The 27,607-nt window shown below is 46.5% G+C and overlaps 1 protein-coding gene across 1 annotated transcript in view; it reads left to right on the top strand.

Annotated features, from left to right (window-relative positions):
• Nucleotides 1-27,607, top strand: part of LOC136601944 (lysophosphatidylcholine acyltransferase 2-like) — a 56,977-nt gene that overhangs the window by 7,733 nt on the left and 21,637 nt on the right. Inside the window, exon 3 of the mRNA XM_066588864.1 lies at nt 11,319-11,417. Coding sequence (XP_066444961.1) covers nt 11,319-11,417 — 99 coding nt within the window. The remainder of the gene's footprint in view (nt 1-11,318; nt 11,418-27,607) is intronic.

Raw genomic sequence — 27,607 nt, 5'->3', positions numbered from 1 at the left:
TGCGCTGCCGCATTTCTTCCACGCGATGCTTTTGCGTATAAATGCAACCCTTGTGTGAAAGAGGCCTAAAGCTGCGCTTTTTCAGCTATTTTGTATATACTGTGCACGCTACTTTCACGCGAGTGAAAAAAAATCATATATTGCTCCAATATGACAGAAAAAACGCATCGCATATAAATCACTTGCCAAGCCAGTGAGACACAATTTTTCTTTTCATGCACACAGAATTGAAGGCTTATTCACACGGGCGGATTTTTATCAGTATTTTGTGAGCCAAAACCAGAAGTGGAGAGAAAGTCTAATTGGGAAGAGTTTCATTTCTTCCGTATTTTGGGCCGCTCCTGGTTTGGCTCACAAAATACTGATGTAAAAGGCGTCCTGTGAATAAGGCCTAAGGCTTATTCAGACTGGCACAGGCGAAACTACGCTCGGCAGCACGGGCAAATCATGCGTACAAATCACGGGCAGGAAAGGAGGTGGTGAAAACAAAACCACTGAAATCCCATAGAGATCCGCGGTTTTGTTTTTTCCCTTTATACGGTTGTGATTATAAGGGGACTAAAGTACATTCGTGTGAAGGAGCCGTCGGCGCAATTTTATGCATATGAGAGCGCATTTGCTTACCCCCCTAGACTCTAATGGAATATCAGGAGCACAAATGCACGTAAAAATCATTGCGGTTTCTGTGACCGCTTTTCTGCACAGAAATCAGCGTGCTAAATCGCCGTGTGAAAGAGGCCCTAGGGCTTCGGCAGACGAATGTACGCGACAAGACGATTGTCGCAGTGGAGCGTATTTGTGCATAAACAAGGTTTACAGTAATCGGGTTGCACTCACAATGCCAGTTCACACGCACGATACCTCCTTTCCGTGGCATACAGTGCCGATGTAAAGCTTAATAAGGGCCGGCGGTCATCTTCTCGCTGCGACGTCCGCTGGGTCACAACCCTTCCCTGTCATGCAGAAAGATGAGGTGAGAAACACGCTTATGAGAATGAACCTATGGAGATCACAGGGAGCCGTGCGGGTGTCATGGCAGCCAGGGGCCTTCTGAAAGGCCCCAGGACTGTCAAAGCAGAATGCTTATCCAGGCATTCTCGTGGGGTGGCTTGGTAGACTGCCTGTCAATTCGCAGTATGATGTAAGGCTATGGCATTTCATCATATTGCAAGAGCGATCAGAGCATCACACGCTCATGTTCACTCTGGGACAAAAAAAAGTGAAAATAAGTTTTAAAAAGTCTTACTAATTATATAAAAAAATAAAAGGTTATTTTAATTATTAAATAGAAAAAAAACAACTGTGCTTCCGTAAATGACCAACCTATCAAAGTAGCACATTATTTACCCCGCACAGTGAACGTCATCAGGAAAGAAAAAAAAACACCAGAATTTTGCTTTTTGGACACCCCGTCTTTAAGAAAAAAATGTAATAAAAAGGGATGAAAAAGTCACATGTGCTCCAGAATGGTACCAACGGAAAACTACAGGATATCCTGCAAAAACAGAGCCCTCACACAGCTGCGTCAACGAAAAAATAAAGAAGTTATGGCCGTCAGAAAATGGCGGCAGAAGATAATTAAAAAAAATTAAATATCTTGGAAAAAATAAAAGTAGTACGGCGAAAAAAGAAAAAAAACTACATAAATTTGGTAACATAGTATTCGTACTGACCCATAGATTAAAGCTATCATGTCATTTCCGTTGCAGTGTGTACACCGTAGAAACAAGACGCACCAAAAGATGGCGGAATTTCATTTTTTTTTCCACTTACAATTTTTTTTCAGCCTGCAAAAAACAAGCCCTCAGACAGCGACGGCGACGGAGAAATACAAGTTATGATTTATTAGAACGGGGGAGCAAAAAACAAAAGGGCCCGGTTAAGGGCTCATTCACACGAGGACCTACGTGTGCAAAAATCACGCACGTAAAAAAACCTGCAGCTATTGGAACCGACGGTTTTCTATGCGAACGTTCAGATAAAGAAATGTTACATGCGCAAAAAACATCTGAACGATCCCGTAGGAAACCATTCCTCCTAATAGTCGCGTGATTTTTCTGCGGTGATTTTTGCACGCGTAGGTCCGCATGTGAAAGAGGCCGTAGCCTTTACTGTGTCATGAAGCCCATTGTTCTCTATGGCCACGTAATTTACGCTATAAATACACAATTACACGGCGCATGTGCGGCGTTTATACGCGCCATTGCAAAGCGACAGAGCTTGAAAATTAAACAAAACCAGGAAGTCTGCGCACGACAGTGTGAGCGAGATACATCGTCATGCGCAGTGCAAAACCGCTGCCATACGCAGCGATAGGCCGGCTCCACAGCGGCAACGTGCAGCGTTTTACGTTTACGGTCGTGTGCGCCGGACTTATAAATCAGATCATATACAGGCCGATTCCCTTCCTGCAAAACCCACACGTGATAAAATCATGCAATTTTTGCGCCATGCAGGAGCTAGTAAAAATGCAGAATTATGATTTTTAATGCTTTCCTTCACATCTGCAATGTTTTTACTCATGCGATGTTGCGTGAAAAAAAAAAATCACGGGATGCCCTATCTTTCTGCGTTTTGCGTTTTTTCCCTATACTGGCTCCCTTTTACCGCATCGCAAAGCACGACCGTGCAATGCATTTTTAACATTACAAAGTCTTATTGACTTTTACGCAAAAATTACTACAAAATTGCGTGAAGAAAAAAAAAATAAAAAATCACACGAGAAAATCTTAAGCGACATTGATCTTTTTGTGAGAGAAAGCAGCACTGACGCTCAAATTGTGAGAAAAAAGACGCGATTTTGCCGCAATTGCCAGTGTAAAGAAGCCCTAAGACCACCTTCACACGACCGTATGTGTTTAACGGTCGCCCCAGATGAATGAATCAAGTCCTGATCTGTATTCGCTGCCGTTTGAATGTAAAAAAAGCACGCAGAAGCGATGAAACCAGCGATCGCTGTAGAATCCTCAGAAGGTCGATGAACGCCTAGTTGGCGTGAGCCTCCTTCTTTTCCCTGCGTTGTACGCCAGTAACTCCCTGAAGACCTGTCTTTTCACGTGACATATAAAATGCACGACTGAAAACGGGCGCGTATGTCCTATTTTTCAAGGCGCAATATTTTAAGCGTCAAAAAATTGTTCGTCAGACCGAACACCTTGGAATCCAGCGCTTCGCGGGGTCGCGTTTCATGTTTTTTTTTCTTTTCTAACAGCACTAAAGGTCGTCTAAATAAGCCCGTAAACAGATGAACGCGGTTGTGGAGCTGTTTGCGCACGCACAACATGAAGAAGCATAGTTATTGATCTTAATGGTTTAATTCTGACGACCGTGTTTCTCGCGTGCGAGAAAAGATAGGCCTTGCCCGCTTTCTTTGTTTTTTTTTAACGCACGCGATTACACGGGTTTGAACAGTAAACAAGACTTCTAACGTGTTCATGCACCAACACCCTCCATTGCGGTGAGCATATTTGTGCATCCGCTTGTCTGTTTAAGCCCTAACTTTGTACTCTTTTGCCTCATTCCCTCTGAAGAGTGCAGAAAATGGCGCCTGCAGCATCCATGACCTTTTGTATGTGAATCTGCATATAGCCGGCCATCTGCTAGTGTGACACCAGTGATGGCGGCAGCCTCCCGCCATATCACGTCTCTGAGGCTAGTTACACACAGGCGGGCGCAATTTTTGGCCCGATATCACGCTTATCAACTTTTTACTCCGCGGCTGCGAGGCGACTTTCAGCCAAAAACGCTTCATATTGCTTCTGTGAAATTCCGATCCTCTGGTGCGAGTCTCACACATAAGAGCGGATCAGAAGTGTTTCTGGTTGATTCCAATGGGAATCATCGCATCGCACGAGAGCCATGCGACGTATTTAAGGTCCCATTGAAATCAATGGGCGAGGCAGACTGAGGAACGCGGGAAAAAAATACGACCTGCTGCGTTTTTGTTTTGTTTTTTCCCCCTCACAGCATCGCTCGTGTGTATGGACATAATACATAATTCATATTCACACAAGTTTTGCGCGTCTCGCAGCCTTCATAGATATATTCTGACACTGATTAAATGGAGCCGTTTGCCACGAGATGCTCACCGGAGTACATGTCTGTGGCGCACACCTGTCTAGCGGTCGTGTCACGACGTCAGGGGAATGGCGCACGTTGCTGAGAGTTGATGGTCTGACAGACATGGCGGGAGATTTATGAAGGGGGATAAAACAAAAACTGTCCTAAACAGAGCTGAGGGAAAGCGAAAGCTGCTCTGTGATTGGTTGCCGGGGGCAACAGCCTGCGGGCCGCCTCAGGCATCAGCATCTTCCTCATGAGGAGCCAGACAAAAATGGAGAAGTTACTGAGGAACATTCGGGTTTCCTAGCGAGTGAATCGCTCTGTAGTTCTTAATAGTTCACAGTACAGAAGGCCGGCAGACGCCATCTTGTTATATAGACCCTTCTATTCCACTGATTATGGCGATCGGCGGCCATTGTCTGACAACAGGGGAGAAGCAGTGTTAGGGCCGCTCCCTCACAAGCGGTTTTATACCATGTATTACGCACGTTTTTCATGCCCGCGTACTACTCTGCACTGAAGCTCTACATATTTCATGGGGCCTCACATTAGCGTTTTTGCACCATATTTTACACGCAGCGTGTCCCATTTTCGGCGTTTCGGCACATATTTCGCCCACTAAATCGCCCTTTGAAATGAATAGGGGGCGTAAAAAACGTGGCGACAACATCCTATTGTTACTGTACAAAATGCGTCGTAAAAACGCGGGCAAACGCGCACAAAAACAAAATGCATAAAAACGCAGCTCTGCGAGCAAAACACTTGATAAAAGACGCTCCGTTTTTACAGACACTTGTGTGCGCCCCCGAGGGCTCCGTCACATAACGTGTTCACGCCTGCGAGAGCTTGACGTCATTGCGCTCTGAATAGAGTGCTACCACATCCTCTCGCGAGTGTAACCGCGCTCCTATCCGGTACTGTTGTGTGAATGGCATGAAATACGCAAATAACGTCCGAGTCTCAATCGTGGCAAATCTGCGATAATACGGTGCGTACGGGCGAACGTAAAAATGCATACGGTCGCGTGAAGGCGGCCTAATTAGACATTTCAATAAGTGTGAATTTTTTTGCAGATGGGGGGGGGAAGCATAATTTGTTCCACAAATACACGGCGCTAATGCGTGCACAAATACGATCCGTAAACGATGTGGGCTGTTGTGCGAACATGTGCACATTCTAATGTACTTTCCACATTGCCTTTCCAGTTCACATTGGCGCGGGATACACCCGTGATGGTATTGAGCCGGCTGGGCAGCCTAATTAGTCTCCGATGTTCTCGTATAACACCGCAAAAATCGCACGATTTTCGCATGAGGCATTAATAAAAAAGCACATTTTGAAACCAGTGAGCCAGTGAGCCTGCGTTTTATCGTGTTGCGATGCGATTTTAACATTAGAAAGTCCCATTGACTTTTGCGATAAAACGTTGCGTCATTTTATCGCACGCGGCAGCAATTCAATGCGGGATTTCTCTCTAGAAAAAAATGTACACGCGATTTTGTAGCGCCAATAGTGCTATCACCAGTGTGAAAGGGGCCTAAGGGTGCCATACATTGCCTCGCCAACTATATTGCCCAGCATGCTTCCTATGTCTCTACACACCAAGCGGCTCTGTAACAACACAAGGATAACGTTTGATTTCTTAAACCCTGTCACACTGAAGGGGTAGTCCGGCTTCAGAAAATAAAGGTTATTTTCTGTATAACAAAAGAGTTATGCAATTTTCCAATATTTTTTTCTGTTTCTCACATATGTCAAGATCTCTGCTTGCTGTCACTCAATTGAAACTTTTTTAGGGGGTAAAAATCTGGTTATGTGGTGGTGGGCACACAAGTGTATGGCAGATACAAGACACATAACTGTACGGACGTTCATCACATGACCTGGAATGTTTCTTATTAAAATGACAGCAAGCTGAGTTCTTAAAATCTCTGAAGATCTGATACAGAAAGTATATTGTGAAGTTGCACAACTTTTCACTATGCAAAGAATAGCATTCATTTTCTGAAACCAGAACACCCTTTTACAATAGTAAACATGGATGTGAAGTGTTGAAAATGTCAAACCGTTTCATTTAACCCCTTCCCACCCCATGATATATATATATATATATGTATGTCACGGTAGGGATGGGGTTCGCACGAAATGCCGTACGTGTACCATAATGAGATGGCGAGAGCTCAGGACTGAGTCAGCGCCAACTGCAGGGCAGTAACGGATAGCGGAAATACCTCTATCATAGGAATTACAGAGAACTTTGATTTCAGCTGTTAACTAGAGATAAGCAAGCATACTCGCTAACGGCAATTGCTCGAGTGAGCATTGCCCTTAGCAAGTACCTGCCCGCTCGAGACACAAGGTTCGGGTGCCAGCGCGGGGGAGCGGTGAGTAGCGGCAGTCAGCAGGGGGAAGCGGGGGGAAGAGAGGGAGAGAGAGATCTTCCCTCCATTCCTCCCCGCTCTCCCCCGCAGCTCCCTGCCCGCCGCCGGCACCCGAACCTTTTGTCTCGAGCGGGCAGGTACTCACTTAGGGCAATGCTCGCTCGAGCAATTGACCTTAGCGAGTATGCTCGCTCATCACTACTGTTAACCCTTTACAGGCCGCAATGTAAGCTACCAACAAAAGAAGTGAGCTCCCTCTTTAATGTCATTGGCCCTCTACCATCCGGTTGCAGAGGGCCGATGGGTCGTCATAGCGTGTTATCTTTTTTTTCCTATAATCTGAGCAATCATTGAATCATAGGTTAAAGTACCCTACCTAGAAAAGAAGCAAAATAACAATTTAAATCCATGTAAAACAAGTATTTTGTGTGCTTTCCCTTTTTTTTGTAAAGGAACGAAAAAAAGATGGAGTCAAAAATGTTTTTGTTTATTTCGCCCCCCAAAAAGATGTAATAAAAGTGATTAACCCCTTGCCACGACATGGTACTTAGCTCCACAGGGCGTACAGTTACACCGTGAGGATAGCGTGAGATCCCGCGCTATCGCACTCTGTAAGGCTGGGGTCACACGGGACGTATTCCCGGCAGAAATTTCTCGGTTTTGCTGTATTGAAAAAACATGACATTTCTGCTGGATAAGCATAGCTCCAAAACCAGCTGCACTAAGCCGCGGGTTTTGGAGCAGCTTCGCCGCACGCTTTTCTGTTGCGACCAGCTTTTCCATAGAGGAGCGGGGTCACAATGGAAGACAAAAAATTGACATGCTGCGTCCCGGGAATGACATGCAACTCTGCCCTCATCTATGTCCTGATCAACGGAACTACCTCAGGATAGGAAATAAATTAACTCATCAAACCCCTTCACAGCCGAGTCCCTTGCACTCATGCACATATAAGGCTAGGTTCACAAAGGACTGATTTGGCGCGGAAATTTTGTCCAGAATTTTTCTGTGGCAAGTCCGCCTGCGGCCGCTAATCCTGGTATTAGCCAGCCATGTGGACGAGATTTGTCAAAAATCTTGTCCACACGGGAGAGCCAATCAGTTGCGGCAAAGCCGGCAGAAGCTGGCGCTGCGGCGCAGATTTCCCGGGCGCAGCATGTCAATATTTTTTTCTGTTGCAGCTGCGCTCTCCTCTATAACGGAAAAGCATGCGGCTAAGTGCCGCGGGTCTTGAAGCAGCACTTTCCCAGCGGAAATCTTGCAGTTTTTCGCTGCGGCCAATCCACGAGGTTTCCGCTGGGAATACGTCCCGCGTGACCCCTGCCTAAGATGTACTGAGAGCCTTCTTAAATGAGCCGGGCCTACTTCCAACATGAGAGCCTGATTGGAGTCTTGCCTTTTTGCAGGACATTCTCTATTTCCTGGATGCAAGGAATTTGTACTGATTTCTGACTAAAACAACAATCTGTGGATGAGAGCGGCACCATATGAGCCCTCATGTCGGTACCCACACCGCTCCCTTTACTTTGATTCCCATTAAATGTAAAACCCACCCCCCTTCTCGCATCCCAGATACTGCGGTGCCCCGATTTATAAAAAATGTTTGTTTCCTCTGGCTATCATCATTCTATTCTGATTCTTTATATGAAAGTAACAGTTATAAAATAACAAGTAATTATAAAACCGATCTGATTAACAGCAGCAGCCGCCTCAACCACAGACCCCGTGCCGTGGTTACCTCAGAGGTGACAGACCCCGTGCCGTGGTTACCACAGAGGTGAGGGACCCCTGTGCCGTGGTTACCTCAGAGGTGAGGGACCCCCGTGCCGTGGTTACCTCAGAGGTGAGGGACCCCCGTGCCGTGGTTACCTCAGAGGGTGACAGACCCCGTGCCGTGGTTACCTCAGAGGGTGACAGACCCCGTGCCGTGGTTACCACAGAGGTGAGGGACCCCTGTGCCGTGGTTACCTCAGAGGTGAGGGACCCCCGTGCCGTGGTTACCTCAGAGGTGAGGGACCCCCGTGCCGTGGTTACCTCAGAGGTGAGGGACCCCCGTGCCGTGGTTACCTCAGAGGTGAGGGACCCCCGTGCCGTGGTTACCTCAGAGGTGAGGGACCCCCGTGCCGTGGTTACCTCAGAGGTGAGGGACCCCTGTGCCGTGGTTACCTCAGAGGTGAGGGACCCCCGTGCCGTGGTTACCTCAGAGGGAACGGACCCCCGTGCCGTGGTTACCTCAGAGGGAACGGACCCCCGTGCCGTGGTTACCTCAGAGGGAACGGACCCCCGTGCCGTGGTTACCTCAGAGGGAACGGACCCCCGTGCCGTGGTTACCTCAGAGGGGACGGACCCCCGTGCCGTGGTTACCTCAGAGGGGACGGACCCCCGTGCCGTGGTTACCTCAGAGGGGACGGACCCCAGTGCCGTGGTTACCTCAGAGGGGACGGACCACCGTGCCGTGGTTACCTCAGAGGGGACGGACCACCGTGCCGTGGTTACCTCAGAGGGGACGGACCACCGTGCCGTGGTTACCTCAGAGGGGACGGACCACCGTGCCGTGGCTACCTCAGAGGGGATGGACCCTCGTGCCGTGGCTACCTCAGAGGGGACGGACCCTCGTGCCGTGGTTACCTCAGAGGGGACGGACCCTCGTGCCGTGGCTACCTCAGAGGGGATGGACCCTCGTGCCGTGGCTACCTCAGAGGGGACGGACCCTCGTGCCGTGGTTACCTCAGAGGGGACGGACCCTCGTGCCGTGGCTACCTCAGAGGGGACGGACCCCGTGCCACTCCTGGTTCTGGCCCACAAAAAAACAAACACAAAAAGCGGCGAGCGGATCGCCCCCAACTGGTTAAACAAGTCCTTATATGCACACGTACCAGGTATACCACCTGGGTACCAGAGATCTCACCAACTTGTAGAGCTTCACCTGTACGCTGTGCCTGCAGCAGCACAGGACTTGGTTTGTCATCTAGTGGGCACTGTTCCCGCTGGTGTTGGCATCTGGTGGGCACTGTTCCTGCTGGTGTTGTCATCTGGTGGGCACTGTTCCCGCTGGTGTTGGCATCTGGTGGGCACTGTTCCCGCTGGTGTTGGCATCTAGTGGGCACTGTTCCTGCTGCTATGTCTCAGTTGCCTCCGATCGGATGAAGGTAAAAGATGTCTCTCTCCTTCCACATTCGTTTCGCTGGTGGTATTCTACTGACAAGTCCTCCTCAGATACAAGCGTTCACACAATGTCCTCTGCCTGTTCTGCTCCTCCTGGCCGGCGCTGCTGACAAGTCCTAAGCTGAAGCGCAGGGAATTCCAGACATCTGTGAAACTATTCCTCCCCATCCAAACAGGGAACTGTTACTTGGGTGCTGCTTCCTTTCCAGATCATGGCCCCACATCTCTGCACCTCCATATCTCACTGCTGCTCCTCTGTTTGTTCCTCTGGGCCAATCACCAGCCACGGTCAGGCCACCTGATTCTGCCTGACAACCACAGCCATTTCCCGCCATTTTTCTTCAGCCAATCATCTGCCGCTGCCAACCAGTCCATCACTGGGCAGAACTCACTCTCTTCCATCTCATCTGACCCAGTAATGACCTTTGTAACATATCTTGGTTAACCAGAAAACCTCCTCCATGGAGGGTGACATATCATCCATCCATCATGTACATAAAGCTCCCAGATCCCATGAGGCTTTCCCTCCTAACTGTCCCTTAAGCCTTACAATATAGTCTATGTACCGAAAAAAATGGCACTAATAAAAACTAAAGTGCGCCACGCGAAGAACAAGCCCTTATACGGCCGCGTCGCCGAAAAAATAAAAAGCTACGGCTTTTGAAGAATGGAGGTGAAAATCAGCCAAAAATCGTTACGTCCTTAAAGCTCCATCCATGGGGAAAAGGTTTTCATTGTGAAAAACCCTAAAAAAATTATAATTTTGATATTGTGGTAATTGTATCGACCTGCAGAAAAAAAAGCTGTGTTAGGCTAACTTCACACGGGCGAGTGCAATATTGGGCTGTGAATCATGGTCCAATATCGTACTCGCCAACATGCGACTTTTTCGCAGATTTGAAGCGTTTTTATATCAAGACCGCGGCGATGGATTGCGGAGTGTCTACCATTGTTCTTAATGGGGAGACCACACATCGCCCTGCGTGCACCTAGTACGTGGTGTGTTGCTGCCGCCGGCCCCATGTGATGAGAGGGCACGCCCAAAGATAGGACGTGCCGCGATTTGTTTCCCGGGATCTCATCGCGGTGCAATGCGATGCACGATAAAATCGCTTTTGGTTATGACCCCATTCAAAAGAATGGGGTTCATATTTTTGTGCCCCGCACTGCACAAGTCTTTGCTTGATTCTCTTGGCCATGTGAAAATGGCCTCATTTATACTAGATAGTGAATGCCATAAAAAAGGCTGATGTGTTCTTTTACTCTATCCCCTACCAAAAAAATTAATAAATTATAGAATACGTAAGTACCCCAAAATGGTACCAATAAAAAAAAAAACTACAGCTTGCCATACAATAAACAGGCCCTCAGGGCTTTTACCCACTAGCGGCTTCTTTTTCTCACTGCAATTTCGCTGCATTTTTTTTCCAAATATCAATGGGAGTTTCCAATGTTAAAATCGCAAGTTTGCGTTGTTGCGATTTTTGTGCGATTGTGATTTTAACATTAGAAAGTCCCATTGACATTTGGAGAAAAAAAAACGCTAGTCTGTAAAAGCCCTCATACTGCTATATGCCGACAGAAGAAAAAAAATATGGCTTTTAAAATAGAAAATCCCAAAGAACCGTTGTGTCTTTAAGTATCGAACAAGGCTGCGTCCTTTACGGGGTTAACTCAACTGTATTTAATTTCTTCTTTTCTCTGTTACAGAACAAAGATGGCACCATAGACTTCAGAGAGTATGTGATCGGCATAGCAATCCTCTGCCATCCTGCCAATTCTGAGCATACTATCCAAATGGCATTTAAGGTACGTTATTTTATCTTGTGCAACGGTAAAAATGATTTCTATTTTTCAGTACTTTAAATAATGTATTAAAGCTAGAAAAGATATTATTGAAGAATCTTCTACTTTCACCACAGTCTGAGTCTTTTTGCCCTTCAATGAAATATTTGGAAAACTCTTGAATTCATTTGCATTCTTGGGCTTTCCTTCATCAGAGGATAGGGGTCATCGTCTTATGTACTCAGTAAGCATAAAATGTGACTGAGAGTGTTGTGGTGGGCCAGGCATTGGTTCAGGATGGGCACAGTCCCTGGGAGGAGGGTTGCCCAGTTGGAGTAGTGTTTGTTCAGACTCAGCCTTGGCTTGACATCCGCGTCTCCATCCTTTCTGGGGAATCCGAATCTCCCAAACCCAAAACTCAGAAGTAAGGAAAGTCACTCTATTTTGGCCGGTCCCACACGGATGGGTCGGATTTCGCATGCGGGTGCCTGCTGCGGAATCCGGCCCTGACCGCAGCCAGCATCCGCGAATACCTTTTCTTATCGTCGTTTATCTGTACTGCAGGTGGCTGCCGCGAGCTGCCGTCGGTCATGTGCAGCACAATTTTTTTTTCAAATGTTTGTTCTTCCCGCGCCGTCACTAGGCGATGACGCGGGTACCAGTGACCTATTCGCAATATCTATTCGGATGGGCTGTGGGTCGGACGTCTTCCATTGACTTCAATGGAAGCCATCCGTGTGGAATTCACACAAGAATGGATCGTACTTCGATTTTATTTACGCTCATGTGAATGGACATGCTACTGCTCTATTCTTGTTAATGGATGCGGAATACCGCAGATCATCTGCGTGGGTGAGTATTGCGCATTCCGCAATCTAAATCCGGTCATGTGAGACCGACCTGAGGATGCCTGAGGCTCGATACAGGAATTCCGGTTCTCCAAACCTTCCTTTCTTATAGCTGGCTCAGCGATATTTAGTTTACCACCAGCCCTTTTGAGAATAACCGTTGTCGCTGGGTATGGGTAATGCCTTCCAGAGGAGAGGCGTACAGCATGTCCACCATGTCTCACTCTTTTTGTCTACTTTTGCCCAAAGATAGTGCAACTTCTCCTTCCTGTGCGCTACCAAAATGACTTCCCTCCCTTTTGAGGCCTCCTTCAAATGACTGTATTTGCGAAGGCATTTCCGCACACAAAAGTCGCACAAATAACGCGAGTAAGCAATGCATTTGCGTTCAGAGGAACGTCTTTTTTTCCGCGCAAAATATTTACGTGAGAAAAAATAAGACGTCCTCCATCTTTCACGGCCGTATATTTTATACTTTCGCTGTGTAACACAGCAAGCTGCCATAGATGGAAAAGGGGGGGGGGGCAGTTACCCTGCGTACAACGCTTGGAAAAGACAGCTCGCCCTAATTAGGCATTTCATTACCATTCCGAGCATTTCTTCCAAATGTTGCCAGCAATTGCTTCAGCGTGTTTTTTACATGCGTGCTGCAGTGTCCGGGGTGAATATCTTTAAAAATGCCAATAACAGTCGGGAGTCCATTGTGTCAAAAATTCATTCATGCAAATATACGTTGCGTACAGGCGAACGTGTATACGCATACGCTCGTTTGACTAACCCCATAAAGTCATAAACCCATCACAGGAAACATCATAAAAGGAGGTGAGAATCACACTTCTAAAAGGGTAACTTGGAGGGAAAACCCCCTCGGGCTAGTTCCACACGGGCGAGTGAGATATCGCCACGAAAATATCGCGGCAATATTGCATACGTGCCCATGAGATGATTAAGCATCAGCGATGCTTTTCCTGACAAATAATCTCACATTGCATCGCTGCCGCTTGCAATTTTCTCTTGCGGTAGACATCAGAGGTGTCTAATGTTAAAAACGTATTGCATCACACAAAAATCACAAGTTCGTATGTTGCAATGCGATAAAACGAAAGCTCCATTGGGAAAAAAAAGATAGGGCAGGCAGCAAATTCTAAATCTTGCAACATCGCATGAGAGAAAACATCGCAGATGTGAATGAAACCATTGAAAAGCATGGGTTTCCTAATTCTGCGTTTTCACTCGCATTGCGCAATTTTATCGCCCATGTGAAAATAACCTTTAAAAAAGTGTAGTGGAGAGGGGAGATGGAGCAGGACAGTGGTTTGTATGCGGCCAGTGACTTGAGTAACACAGGGACTCGTCTCCAAAGCATTTAAAATGGTCGACTGTGGTTGTATCTTTCTTATCACACTTAGGGCTCATTCACACGGGTGTATTGTCACTGTGTATTACGCACGCATATTTCCTGTATGTAACACACGGTGAACGGAGGCAATAAAAATCTATGGACTTTCACTCTTCCATTCACACCTGCGTGTGGTCACTGCGTATTGACACGCAGGAGAAATTGCAACTTGTTCTATTTCTCCGCGTATCAAACGCAGTCCTTGAATTGGGTGCATATGAAACGCTGTCAATACAGAACAGGGCGGGTATTTCAAAAGGAAAAATAAAAACCACACTGTACATGTCCGTGACATCAGATTCGCAGCCCTACACAATCTCTGCCAGCAGAGTGTATGGGCGTACAATTTTGGAGTATACTTACAGTGTTGTACGCATATGCCCATGTGAATTAGCCCTAATAGCGCGATGACAGCTCTGGAAAAAAACTACTAAGAATCTACATAGATTCAGGCCTTGTTCACACGAGCGTGGTTTTAGTGCAGAATAGGCGCGTGGAAAAAAAACCTCATGTAATAGAATCAATGGTTTCCTATAGAAGCGTTTAGCTGAAGGAAATCTAGACACGCAACAAACCTTTAAAAATAGGAGATGCACCGTTGCAATACACGCATCTAAGGTCTGTAGTGCGTGAAAAGATAGGACTTGACCTATCTTTGGTGCGTGATGTATGGGAGTTTCCATAGACTCCTGTGGTAGCTGGATAACACGCAACACGCAGCTCCAATCGTGTGAATGGGCAATTTCACTGCTAATTAAGCTGGAGACTTGATAGCTGGAAATCGCCCGTTCATGCTATTTTTTGAGCAGTTAGTCGCAATTTTTTTACGCGCCTTATCTGCACTAAAACCACGCTCGTGTGAACGAGGCCTAAGAACAACATTGCCTTTGTTATTTTAGCAGGGATGAGTGGGTCTAAGTATACATCAGGGTCATCAGTAATACCTACCGCGTTTCCCTGAAAAGAAGACCTACCCCAATAATAAACCCTACCCAGATTTAATTTTTGGGAGGCAAGGGGGTTGTTTGAAGTATAATCCCTCCCTCGAAAATTAATCCTAGCTACAATACATGGGGGGAAAAAAAGCAATATTCACCTAGTAGACGGCATTTGGGTCCCTCTTGCTGGGCTGCAGCGCTGTTGCAGGCTTTCGTGTAGTCCTGAACGCCGCCAGAGCATTTCTTCCTGGTAGCAGGGCTTGAATACTCCGCCTCCAGCCAGTGATTGCTCTGATTGGTTCATTGAGCACCGCATCAAGCAATCAGAGCCGGCGTTCGATTAACCAATCACAGCCATTCAATGATGTCATTCAATGAATGGCTGTGATTGGCTATAATCAAGTGCCAGCTCTGATTGGCCGACGTGGTGCTCGATGAACCAATTAGAGCAATTGCTTGCTAGAAGCGGGGTATTTAAGCTATGCTACCAGGAAGTAATGCTCTATCAGTGTCCAGGAGTCCACGGAGGCCTGCAGCAGGGCCAGAGACCAGCGTGAGGGACCCGAACACAATCTACTAGGTGAGTATTATAAGACACCCCCTGGAAATAGTGTGTCTTTTGGGGCAAAAATTATATAAGACAGTGTCTTATTTTGGGGGAAACACGGTACATATTCTGTTTTATACAGTTGCATCATCACTAATGTAAAGATATAAAAAGTCAATCTAGTATGACCAATTATCATGGAGTGTTTGTAATGTCAGAGAAGAAGGCAAAAATGTTATTCTGTGAGGCAATTACAATAAGAGTCTTTTTACTATAATTTATATGGCAAGAAGAATATAGCCATTAATTAGTTACCTACTAGAGATGAGCGAGCATACTCGTCCGAGCTTGATACTCGTTCGAGTATTAGGGTGTTCAAGATGCTCGTTACTCGTAACGAGTACCACGCGGTGTTCGGGTTACTTTCATTTTCTTCCCTGAGAAAGTTGCGCGCTTTTCTGGCCAATAGAAAGACAGGGAAGGCATTACAACTTCCCCCTGCAACGTTCAAGCCCTACACCACCCCCCTGCAGTGAGTGGCTGGCGAGATTAGGTGTCACCCGAGTATTAAAATCTGCCCTCCCGCGGCTCGCCACAGATGCCTTCTGACATAAATCAGGGAAAGTGCTGCTGCTATAGGGAGACCGTTAGGAGTTATTTTAGGCTTCAAGAACCCCAACGGTCCTTCTTAGGCCATAGAAATCGCAGATCGCACCTATGTGCGATCTGCGATTCCTGTTCTCTTCTCTATATGCGCTTAATGGGGCCGGCGGCAGCAGCGCCGACCCCATTGAGAACATATAGAAGACAAATCATTCTTCTCTGCACAGCTGTAACAGCTGTGGCAGAGAAGAACGATGTTTGCCCATTGAATTCAATGGAGCCGGCAATACAGCAGGTTCCACTGAAAGCAATGGGCTGCCGGCGATCGCGGGATGAATTGTCGGGAAGGGCTTAAATATATAAGCCCTTCCCTGCAATTCATCCAGAAATGTGTTACAATAAAAATATATACCGGCGTATAAGGCGACGGGGCGTATAAGACGACCCCCCAACTGTCACCTTATACGCCGGGAATACAGCAGAGCAAAGAATAAAAATCATTACTCACTTCACCGGTGCTTCTGCGGTGCTCCTGCAGGCTGTCGCTCCCTCCTGGTCCCCGGCAGAGCATTGCTTTCTCTACGAAGGGCTTTAAATCCCCGCCTCCAGAAACACACGTGCCTTCAGCCAATCACAGCCAATGACAATGATGTCATTGAATGGCTGTGATTGGCTGAAGGCACGTGTGTTTCTGGAGGCGGGGATTTCAACCACTGCGTCCAGAAAGCAATGCTCTGCCGGGGACCAGGAGGGAGCGACAGCCTGCAGCAGCACCGCAGAAGCATCGGTGAAGTGAGTAATGATTTTTATTCTTTGCTCCGCTGTATTCCCGGCGTATAAGGTGACAGTTGGGGGGTCGTCTTATACGCCCCGTCGCCTTATACGCCGGTATATATTTTTATTGTAACACATTTCTGGATGAATGAAAACCTTAGCGAGCATCGGCGATATACAAAAATGCTCGGGTCGCCCATTGACTTCAATGGGGTTCGTTACTCGAAACGAACCCTCGAGCATCGCGAAACGTTCGTCCCGAGTAACGAGCACCCGAGCATTTTGGTGCTCGCTCATCTCTATTACCTACGCAAAGTATTGCGGATAATGTATTACTAAGACAAAGAAAGGTAAAACTATGCTCTCATTACTAGGCCTGTTTAGTACATCCCATGACTTTTATTTTGCTTGGCAGAAGCCGCCTGGCATTGGTTGCTTCAGTTCAGCTATTTTCTACTTTCACAAAGCAATTTCCATGTTTTTTTATTAATAATAATTTATATAGCGCCAACTTCTACTGCAGCACTTCACAAGCTGTAAAACTAAATCAAAATTGAATAATGACTGAGGGCGCTGCTCTCAAGACTTACAATCTATAAGAAAATTGGGGTGACACGAGGAAAAAGTGTTTGTTCTGTACAATTGTCCATGTTCTTCCAAATAGTGTAGTATAAATAAAGCTGTATGGGCCGATCACCAGCCGGTATCTGCATATCCATGTGGCAGCAATAATGCATTGGCACGCTGTTTTTTTTTTTCTATCACTGAGAAAAAAACTATTCATATATACAAATCTAAATTGTCCACGGTGTTGCGGTATCCTGTGGCGAAGCCCTGCCGCGGGAGCCGCCGCCCGAGAGCAGGGGCTGCTGCCGAATCTCCGCCGGTCAGCCCTATCTGATAGATAGGCTGACTGCGGAGAATCGAGCCAATTCACAGCATGCTACGAATTGCCCGCCGCGAGCAGAGAATCGCAATGATTCTCCGCTCGTGGACAGGGGGCCGGCGCTTTCCATAGCAGTGGCTATGGAAAGCTTCAGAGGACGTGATTCACCGGCAAATCACGCCCGTGGACAGGCACCCTAAATCTCATTAAAATATTGTAGTCTGAGCCAGTGTTGAATGCTAACACAAGGATGGATGGACACTGATAACAAAAACATTAGAAACAATTGGCTGAAGGGAGAGAAAGTACTCGTACTCAACAAAAATAGGAACTCTTCCTCTTCTAACCCAATCGTCACTAGCAAAAGTCCAAAAACCCAACAGATCACATTGCATTCTCATTCACACCACATGGCATGTGAGTGTAAGACCATTTTTTTAACGATCTCATAGAAACTAATTGGTGATTCCATGTGAGGAATTGTCCAAAGATTTCTCAATCTCGCAGCATCGCTGAGAGAAAAACACATTGAAACCAATGCGCACATTGAATAATACACATGAAAATAGAACATGCTGTATATTTTTTTAGGGGGAAAATGAAATGCGCACGCAAAATACACTTGTGAGCGAACCCATTAAAATCAATGGGTTCTATTCACTGCGTGTTGCATACACTGCGCAAATGTGCTTGTGTGAATAAGCCCTTAGTTTGAGGAACTAAATATACTGTAGACAGAGGGGACAGGACTGAAACCTTTCATTACATTAAACAGGTTGTGTTGCCGTGACAACATCCTTTAAAATGAAAATGGCGCAGTGATCCGGTTTGCCTTCTGAAACCCCCAGTGATCCACAGTTAGCTCTAGGGGAAGTTGTGGCCAGCCATATAGGTCCTTCTGTAGTATTACGACCAGCGTAGTTCGTACCGCTCTGCTTTGGCCCATTAGTGAGGGCTGTCACAAGTGGAAGGTCCCCATTTTATGATGTCCCGTAGGACATACGGGAAGGCTCCAACCAAACCCTTGAAGGGATTGAATGATAGTTGGTTCTCTTTCTACAGCTGGTAAACCAAAAATAAGGGGGGGGCACAAGGTAACTTTAGAAGATCAGAGAAAATTGTTTTACACTGAAAAAAACAGCTTCCTCCCCATGTGATAAGCACTTTACCAAGGGTGTAAAAACATCAATGACAAACCCATCAAAAAGGACAGAAACCAAATCACAGGACTGATGGGGAAAACGGGGCAGACTAGTTGGATTCTGCAGCTGTATTTCTCTTCTGGCTAATCTGTGTGTTGGAGTATTTTCTGTATATTTCATGGCTACGGTTTCATGTCTATTAAAAAGTCCATGTTTAGCCTTTTTACCCAATCACCTTGCTTTAATCCATTCGACTTTTAGTTTTATTTAGAGCGATATAGCTTTCTATTTATGGAGAGTCCGGCTGCTTTTTCCATATACCGTATATACCGGCGTATAAGGCGACGGGGCGTATAAGACGACCCCCCAAATGTCACCTTATACGCCGGTATTCAGTGGAGAAAAAAAAAAAAATTTTATTACTCACCTCCCACGGCGTTCTGTCGCGCTCCGGCAGGATGTCGCTCGCTCCGGCAGGCTGTCGCTCGCTCCTCGTCCCCGCCGCAGCATAGCTTTCTGAATGTGGGGCTTGAAATCCCCGCTTCCAGAAAGCTAATACACACGCCGGCAGCCATGACATCATTGAATGGCTGTGATTGGCTAAAGCACACGTGGCTTCAGCCAATCACACTATTCAATGACATCATTGAATGGGTGTGATTGCTAACACGTGCGCCTTCAGCCAATCACAGCCATTCAATGATGTCATTGAATAGTGTGATTGGCTGAAGCCACGTGTGCTTTAGCCAATCACAGCCATTCAATGCTGTCATGGCTGCCGGCGTGTGTATTAGCTTTCTGGAAGCGGGGATTTCAAGCCCCGCATTCAGAAAGCTATGCTGCGGCGGGGACGAGGAGCGAGCGACAGCCTGCCAGAGCGAGCGACATCCTGCCGGAGCGCGACAGAACGCCGGGGGAGGTGAGTAATAAAATTTTTTTTTTTTACACTTTTTTTTTTTTGTATTACCGGCGCATAAGACGACCCCCGACTGCAGAGCAGATTTTTCGGGGTTCAAAAGTCGTCTTATACGCCGGTATATACGGTAATATACCTAATGATAACCTGAAGGTTTGGGTGACCTTTGTTTCTAATGTGGTAATACCTGTTTAATCTGGACCTTCCATCTGTTGTCTGGGCAACCTTCACACATTGCTTTAGGCCTTCAGGCAGGTAGGTTTTTTTCCTTCTAGGTAATGTGCATTTCCTTTTCTTCAAGCATTAGAGACATACCGAGTCGCGCACTGAAGTATCAGGCGGGCATAAATTCCATAGTGCAAAAAGAATCCTAGACTGTGGTGCACAAGGTAGGACTGACACCTTTACATAAGGCACACGGCTGAAAGTGTCTGTATGTAACTCATGGGTACGCCCATCCTATGCACAGGCCCTATTGGAGTGTAATGGGGGTCTGACCATGTAGACTGGGTGGTGGATGGAACTGGGTCCAGAAGTAGGAATATTCCAGAGGTGGATAAAACATACCTGCAGATGGCAGGGGCTCACTGAGCAAACTTTAATTGCTGCAGGCAGGTAATCACGTTTCGGTCAGGCTGACAGCCAGGGAAACGCTTTCATCTACCTCGGTAGGATGAAGATACAATCACCTGGTACACTTAATAAGGCCGGCTGCACAACCGTATTTGAATCGCGGAATCCGGAGCAGGCATCTGCAGCAAATAACTTCCATAGCATGTTATGGAAAAGCGCTTTTTCTGCACACGAGCGGAAATCAATTGTGATTTGTTTCCGCTTGCGGTGGAAAATTTGCAACATTCTCTATTTTTAAACAGATTGTGCGCGAACGGCTTCCATTGAAGACGGCGAGCCATGCGGGCCATCCGCTGTACAGAAGAGAAGAAGAAATGAGAGGTACGTGTGAACGCTGGCCGGGAACAGGGTGCCCGCAGTGGAATCCGCAGTACAGAAGAGAAGAAATGAGGTACGCGTGGATGCCAGCTGGGAACAGTGTGCCCACAGAGGAATCCGAACTGCAGAAGAGAAGAAATGAGGTACGTGTGGATGCCAGCTGGGAACAGGGTCTCGGCAGCGGAATTCGCACTACAGAAGAGAAGAAATGAGAGATACCCGTGAATACTGGCCGGGAACAGGATGCTCGCAGCGGAATCTGCTGTACAGAAGACAAGAAAAAAAAGAGACTTGCGTGTGGGTGCCAGCCAGGAACAGGGTGCCCGCAGCAAAATCCACAGTACAGAAGAAAAGAAGGAATGATGGGTACCCGCAGATGCCGGCTGGGAACAAGGTGCCCGCAGCGGAATCCGAGGTACAGAAGAGAAGAAGAAATGAGACGTATGCGTGGATGCCAGATGGGTAAAGGTTGCCCACAGCAGAATCTGCAGTACAGAAGAGAAGAAGGAATGATGGGTACCTTTAACCCTTTCCAATCCACTGTCTGACATCTGAAGACATTATGATTTAAGGCTATACAGCTCCGATGTTGAAAGACGTCAGTCGGGGTTGTCTTACTGTATATTGCCAGCCCTTTCTGCTGTCGGAGCCTATCCAACATGTCAACTAATTCAGTACTAGCTTTAGCCAGCAGATAGCGCCGTTTATATAACGGCAGAAAAAGAGTAAGCAACCTAGGAAAACCAGGATACAAATTGGATTGAAAAGGGTTAAATGCCAGCTGGGAACAGGGTGCCCGCAGCAGAATCTGACCCGCTCGTGTGCAACCAGGCTAAGTCATGACTCTGCGAAGCGACACATAAAGAGGTCAGGTCTGCTGGACTTCACGCCGGACTACTGCAAACAGCAGTGCGTCTTCTCTATTTACACTACTGCATACTTTGCGAAAAGCTTCACTCCTAGAAACTCAGTACCCCATGCTGTGACGTCCGCCCCACTGATATACCTGGGCAACGCCAAGTCTCTTAAGTCCTGGACTCTTCTCAGCTACATGTAAAGAGGTCTGCTGGACTTCACGCCGGTCAACCACAGGCAGCAGTGTGTCTTGTCCTCCATGTACATTACTTTGTACTTCGCTAAAAGCTTCACCGAAAGAAACTCCCCATGCTGTGATGTACATCTTCCTTATATACCCCACCGGGCAACAAATTCAACTTCCTTTTCACTTACAGCAGGGTCTCGCCAGCCTGCAATATTACATTACCACATAACAAAACTTATTAACAGGATTGTCAAACCTTTTGGCATCTCTGGGGCAGAGAAGAGGAGTTGTCTTCGGGCGAACAGTAAATACACAATCACTAACAAAATCTGATAAACAAAACAGATCTGTGCATAATTTTCGTGATATCTGCCATCACAGATAAGTAAAAAAATCCTCCCATAATAATCCTAATCTTCAGTCATCCTAACAACCCCCATCATCCTCCACATAACTCCCATAGTCCTCCACAGTACTCCATACAGCTTCCATCAACCTCCACAGTCCTTCACACAACCCCAATCATCCTCCAAATAACCCCCGCTGCTGCAAGGCCATGCATGCAAGCCTAGACACAGAAGCCTGTGCAGACTCGCATGCAGTTTACAGCCATGGGCCCATTTCTGACAACAGGGAACACAGCGTTGGCCGTCCACTATGAGACCACGTCTCTCGTCCTCACCTTATTACTGGATTGGCAGCAGTCAGGACTTGGAAGGACAAGGAGAATCACACTGGACCTGGAGTAACTCAGTCACAGCAAATGCCAGGTACCGCAATGCCACTGCCAGGGACCACCTGCGGCCTCGCCTCCTCCAGATGCAGCCTCCCCTTTGTGTGCCACATTAATAGCCATCCTGGGCCACAGATTCTACACCCCTGCCTTATAACCTAATGCTACTGATAAACACCAGACTTTATAGTAGTCATGCACTTACCTTGAAAGGTAGCAATGCCACCTGTTAGATTTCTTTGCACAATCATAAGGAAAACAGTAGATCTTAAAATGGTTATCCAGGGTTAGAAAAGATGTTGTGTCCCCCCCCCCCCCCAAACAAAGCAAAACAAAAACAAAACAGCCCATTCATTGTCTATGACCCTGCACTATGACTGATACTGTAGATTAGGCCCATGAACTTGAATGGGAATGCACTGCAAAACAGACAAGAGTGGTGCTGATTGGAAATAAAGTGGCCTTCTTTCTCTAAGGGTGCGTTCACACGAGCGCATAAACGGCGCGTTTTTGCGAACAAACGTATATACGTGACCATCTGAGGCAATGGTTTCGAATGTATTCGTTCACATGGGCGATTTTACGGCGCGTAAAAACGGCAACCCGAAAAAAAAACGGAACATATGCGACCGAAATACGCGCCAACGCATATTCGATGGCCGAAAAGATAGTTTGCAAAGTAGGAACAACCGAAAATACGCTTTCTAGCTCTGTTCGTGATCGGTGAAAAACGTTCTCTCGGGCGATTATACGTTGCGCTCGTGCGAACGTAAATACGCCTACGCTCGTCTGCCCGCACCCTAACCCTTGCTAGCCTTAGGTCCTGTACACATTCTCCAGTCCCCGGACTTGGATGTGACTGCAAGAGGCTGATCTATCCCTCAATCTTGCACTCGCCTTACATTCAGGATGCAAACTGAGCATAAAATGCCCCTCAACACACCCCAAGATTCTTGCTGCCATCATTTCTGATGCCAGCACACATGACTCTCCAGCAGACAGGGGCTTAACACATCAAAGGCGATAGATTTAGAGCCACGAGGACTAAGCTTATTCAAGTTATCACATGGGCACGAGTGCAATTATGTGCGCATTTACGCCACATATTTGCAGAATTTATGTTGCATACTTGTATGTGCAAATGCATGTCTTACTTTACTACTTGTGTGCACAAATTGTGTGCATTTGCGCAGCAAAACCAACATGCAACCATACTCCTATTCATTGAAATGGGTAATTAAGTCTAATAGTTCTATATCTGCTATTTGCCTGTGCAAATCCACAGGAAGATAGAGCATGCAGCGGATTTTGTTTGAAAATTTGCACGCAAGATATGCGCACGTGAACGAACCCATTGAAATCAAGGCGTTCTATTCATTGCATATTGCGCACAAAGAAAACATGGCAGGGTGGGTGAAGATTCTGGGTCTCTGGTTTTTGCACTCACCTGCCAGGTTGTTCTTCTCTCTCCCCCATCTCACAAGCAACTCTACTCTGCCTGGTGCCTGGCGTCTGGCTCCTCCCACATTCCCGGGGATTGTGATGCCTTGCAAAAAACTGCTAGAATTTAGTTTTGCAAAAACTGATGCACTCTGCAAAACTTGCTGAAGATCTGCTTGGTAAAATCACATCTCTTCTGTACAGTTTAAAGGGGTTGTCCCGCGAAAGCAAGTGGGGGTATACACTTCTGTATGGCCATATTAATGCACTTTGTAATGTACATCGTGCATTAATTATGAGCCATACAGAAGTTATTCACTTACCTGCTCCGTTGCTAGCGTCCTCGTCTCCATGGAGCCGTCTAATTTCAGCGTCTAATTGCCCGATTAGACGCGCTTGCACAGTTCGGTCTTCTCCCTTCTGAATGGGTCCGCTCGTAGCTCCGCCCCGTCACGTGTGCCGATTCCAGCCAATCAGGAGGCTGGAATCGGCAATGGAACGCACAGAGCCCACGGTGCACCATGGGAGAAGACCTGCGGTCCACCGTGGGTGAAGATCCCGGCGGCCATCTTAGCAAGGTAAGTAAGAAGTCACCGGAGCGCGGGGATTCGGGTAAGTACTATCCGATTTTTTTTTTTAATACATGCATCGGGTTTGTCTCGCGCCGAACGGGCCTATTGAAAAAAAAAAAAAAAACCTGTTTCAGCGCGGGACAACCCCTTTAACCCTTATAATTGCAGAACCTTGCATAAGCTCAGGCTATGATGAAATATAAGTACAAACAACATTCTGCAATGCAAAGTACAAGCTATATTGTTCTGGATTATGATTTTCTCCAGCAGGCTTTGGGGTATTTTGTCGCTTCCGAATTATATCGTGTGCACACATCATCGAACCAGATCAGACACAAGTGCTGGTCTAAAACTGGGAGAGTCTCTACAATGTGTAGAGGCTCAGGCTTTTTATTATAACACATGACAACCGCCCTTCAATGGGCGTGCAACAGATTACATCAGTAACATATAAGATTCTCATTCGTCGGATCATATAGCATCCCCCACCTCTCTGCCCACCCTCTCCAAATGCTGATGTAGTATGGACTTTTGTCCTAGCTGAAGTCAGCTCCGTGTAGTGATGAATCATTGTTTAACTAGCCTGGGTGAGGAGAGGAAGGGGGCCTAGGTAAACACTCAGTATTGAACACAGGATATACACATAACACTATAGCCCTCTATGCAGGCAACCTTAAGCAGTTTCTGTGTATGTGGCAAGTCTTATCAACATGTGCTCAGGCTGAAGGAATTCCTTTGTTGTAGAAGTTTCAGCGTGGGGGGCAGAGCTGGGGATTCATCCAAGATAGATATATATATATATATAGATATATATATATATATTGCTTGTATATAACACTGTGATTTAACTCTTTCCTTATGCAGCAGAGTTCCACATTAGGCTGAAGTCATTACAATAGCATAATACACTTGGGTTATACAAATCGATAGACATTTTATAAATAATCATCATGTCTATCACAATCCCCCCTTAAAATGTCTATCCTCTAACTCTCTATCTAATTTTCACAGTTCTCTGCGCGTGAGCCTATAACTGGAGCGCGTTGAAGGTTCGTTTTAGAGTCTTCAAGGGGGTGTAGGACTTGTCCACTCCTTCTGGGGATGCATCCAGCAAACTCATGGTGGGAGCGGCTTTTCCAGCATCAGTTTCACAGGTCTCTCTGACACAGGGGATAACACAGCAGACTAGAACAGAAAAGATAACCATCAGTTCACATACAACAGCAACGCCCGTCTGTGCCAGGATCCTTTACCACCCGCTCATCCATGGCGAGTGCTGGTCCCAAAAGTTAGCTCTTTTTAGTTAGTGCGGTCAGCTTCTTAATGGCAAGTGCGTCTTTACCCGCGGGTCACGTGTCGTCTAGGATGTAGGTACAACAAGTCTCCCCTATCATCTTACAGACACTCCCCTTTTTAGCTAAAGTCATATCTAAGGTCATTCTATTTTGAAAAGTCATAGTCGAGGTAGGTCCTATTGGTCGACTAGTCCCTATAAGGCGACTCTAGTATAATTTATAAACCACTGCTAATTATAATAAACATAATTAATCCAATCAACGTTTATTTACCCTAATGATCAGGAAAATGGACTCGAATCTAGTTTTAACTTGGTCTCTATTTTTTTAAAACTTGTCAGGTACCCCCCTTGGCTATCCTATGACGTCAATGTACACGTGTAGATCAAAACTACCACCAGGGGTCTCTCTTCTCGCTCTAGTATAATGTTACAATACTAGTAGTATGCACAGGTACGCACGGCGTGGGACTCCCTAATCTTCACCCACACCAATGTCCCTCCTGGAGATAGTCCTAATGGTGAACACGTCCAGGTCGCCTCACCCTTGCGTCAGGGTTTTCCCACTGCCCGTAAGTCCCTACTCCTAGGAGGGGGGGGATCCCTACCTCACCTCAGAGGGAGGCCATGGATTCCCTGGGCTCATTTCCGGGCATCCATACCCTCTATCTGTACAAGTTAACACCCCACAGGGTGTGCCCTCGCCGGAACCTAAGGTCTTCTGCACTATCCCTTGGCAAATGGGAATTCCACTGACAATCCATCTTAGGAGATCGGGGCAGGCGCAGTACTAGTACATTTCTCCTTTCCTTTGGTAGCGTATGTGGTTGGCATTATCGGAACTGGCTCTTCATCCTTTTTTAAACAAGGGAAATATTGGTGAGTTCCCCAAAAATCTCCCTCTACCCTGCCTAATTGCCTGGCAGGTGTAGTTTCCAGGGTAGTCAGTAATACTCTCTCCGGTGCAAAACACTTAAGTAGTTATAGAGTATTCCTTCTTCCATTTCTCACGGACAGTGTAATTAGCGGAAATGTTCGTGAAGAGACTAATAAACCACTCTTCAGCATCTACAGGGAGATTTAGGGGGACCATCCCCGAGTGTAGTCGGGCACTACCGCACATGCAACAGTTAGACTTGTTGCTCCTGTTAGCATTGTACCTCATCAACTCCAACCAGAGATTCTGGTCAGAGTAGCCAGTCGCTACTGTCAAGGTGTCCTCAAAAGGTAGGGTCGGCTATGATCATCATGTTCGTCAAGGTCTTTATCTTACGGCGGAGGGGGTTAATTATGGGCACGGGACTAAGTGAAGGCTTCCATTCGGCTGCATCTACCATACCCCTTATTTTAAACTTCCCTAAGGGATCTGTCTTCCCATACAATGTGTAGAGGCTCAGGCTTTTTATTATAACACATGACAACCGCCCTTCAATGGGCGTGCAACAGATTACATCAGTAACATATAAGATTCTCATTCGTCGGATCATATAGCATCCCCCACCTCTCTGCCCACCCTCTCCAAATGCTGATGTAGTATGGACTTTTGTCCTAGCTGAAGTCAGCTCTGTGTAGTGATGAATCATTGTTTAACTAGCCTGGGTGAGGAGAGGAAGGGGGCCTAGGTAAACACTCAGTATTGAACACAGGATATACACATAACACTATAGCCCTCTATGCAGGCAACCTTAAGCAGTTTCTGTGTATGTGGCAAGTCTTATCAACATGTGCTCAGGCTGAAGGAATTCCTTTGTTGTAGAAGTTTCAGCGTGGGGGGCAGAGCTGGGGATTCATCCAAGATAGATATATATATATATATATATATATATATATATATATATATATATATATATATATTGCTTGTATATAACACTGTGATTTAACTCTTTCCTTATGCAGCAGAGTTCCACATTAGGCTGAAGTCATTACAATAGCATAATACACTTGGGTTATACAAATCGATAGACATTTTATAAATAATCATCATGTCTATCACAATATATACTATTATGCATGTGAAAAATATGCCTTATGCAACCAAACGGCAACTACCATAGTAATAGTGACCCCCCCAAAGTGGTCTCAGTAGTAATAGTGACCCCCCTCTACAGTGGTCTCAGTAGTAATAGTGA

This window comes from Eleutherodactylus coqui, unplaced genomic scaffold (genome assembly GCF_035609145.1).
Source record: "Eleutherodactylus coqui strain aEleCoq1 unplaced genomic scaffold, aEleCoq1.hap1 HAP1_SCAFFOLD_52, whole genome shotgun sequence".
NCBI classification, from domain to species: domain Eukaryota; kingdom Metazoa; phylum Chordata; class Amphibia; order Anura; family Eleutherodactylidae; genus Eleutherodactylus; species Eleutherodactylus coqui.
The sequence above is the reverse complement of the archived record's forward strand: the minus strand, read 5'-3'. Positions and strand labels throughout refer to the sequence as shown.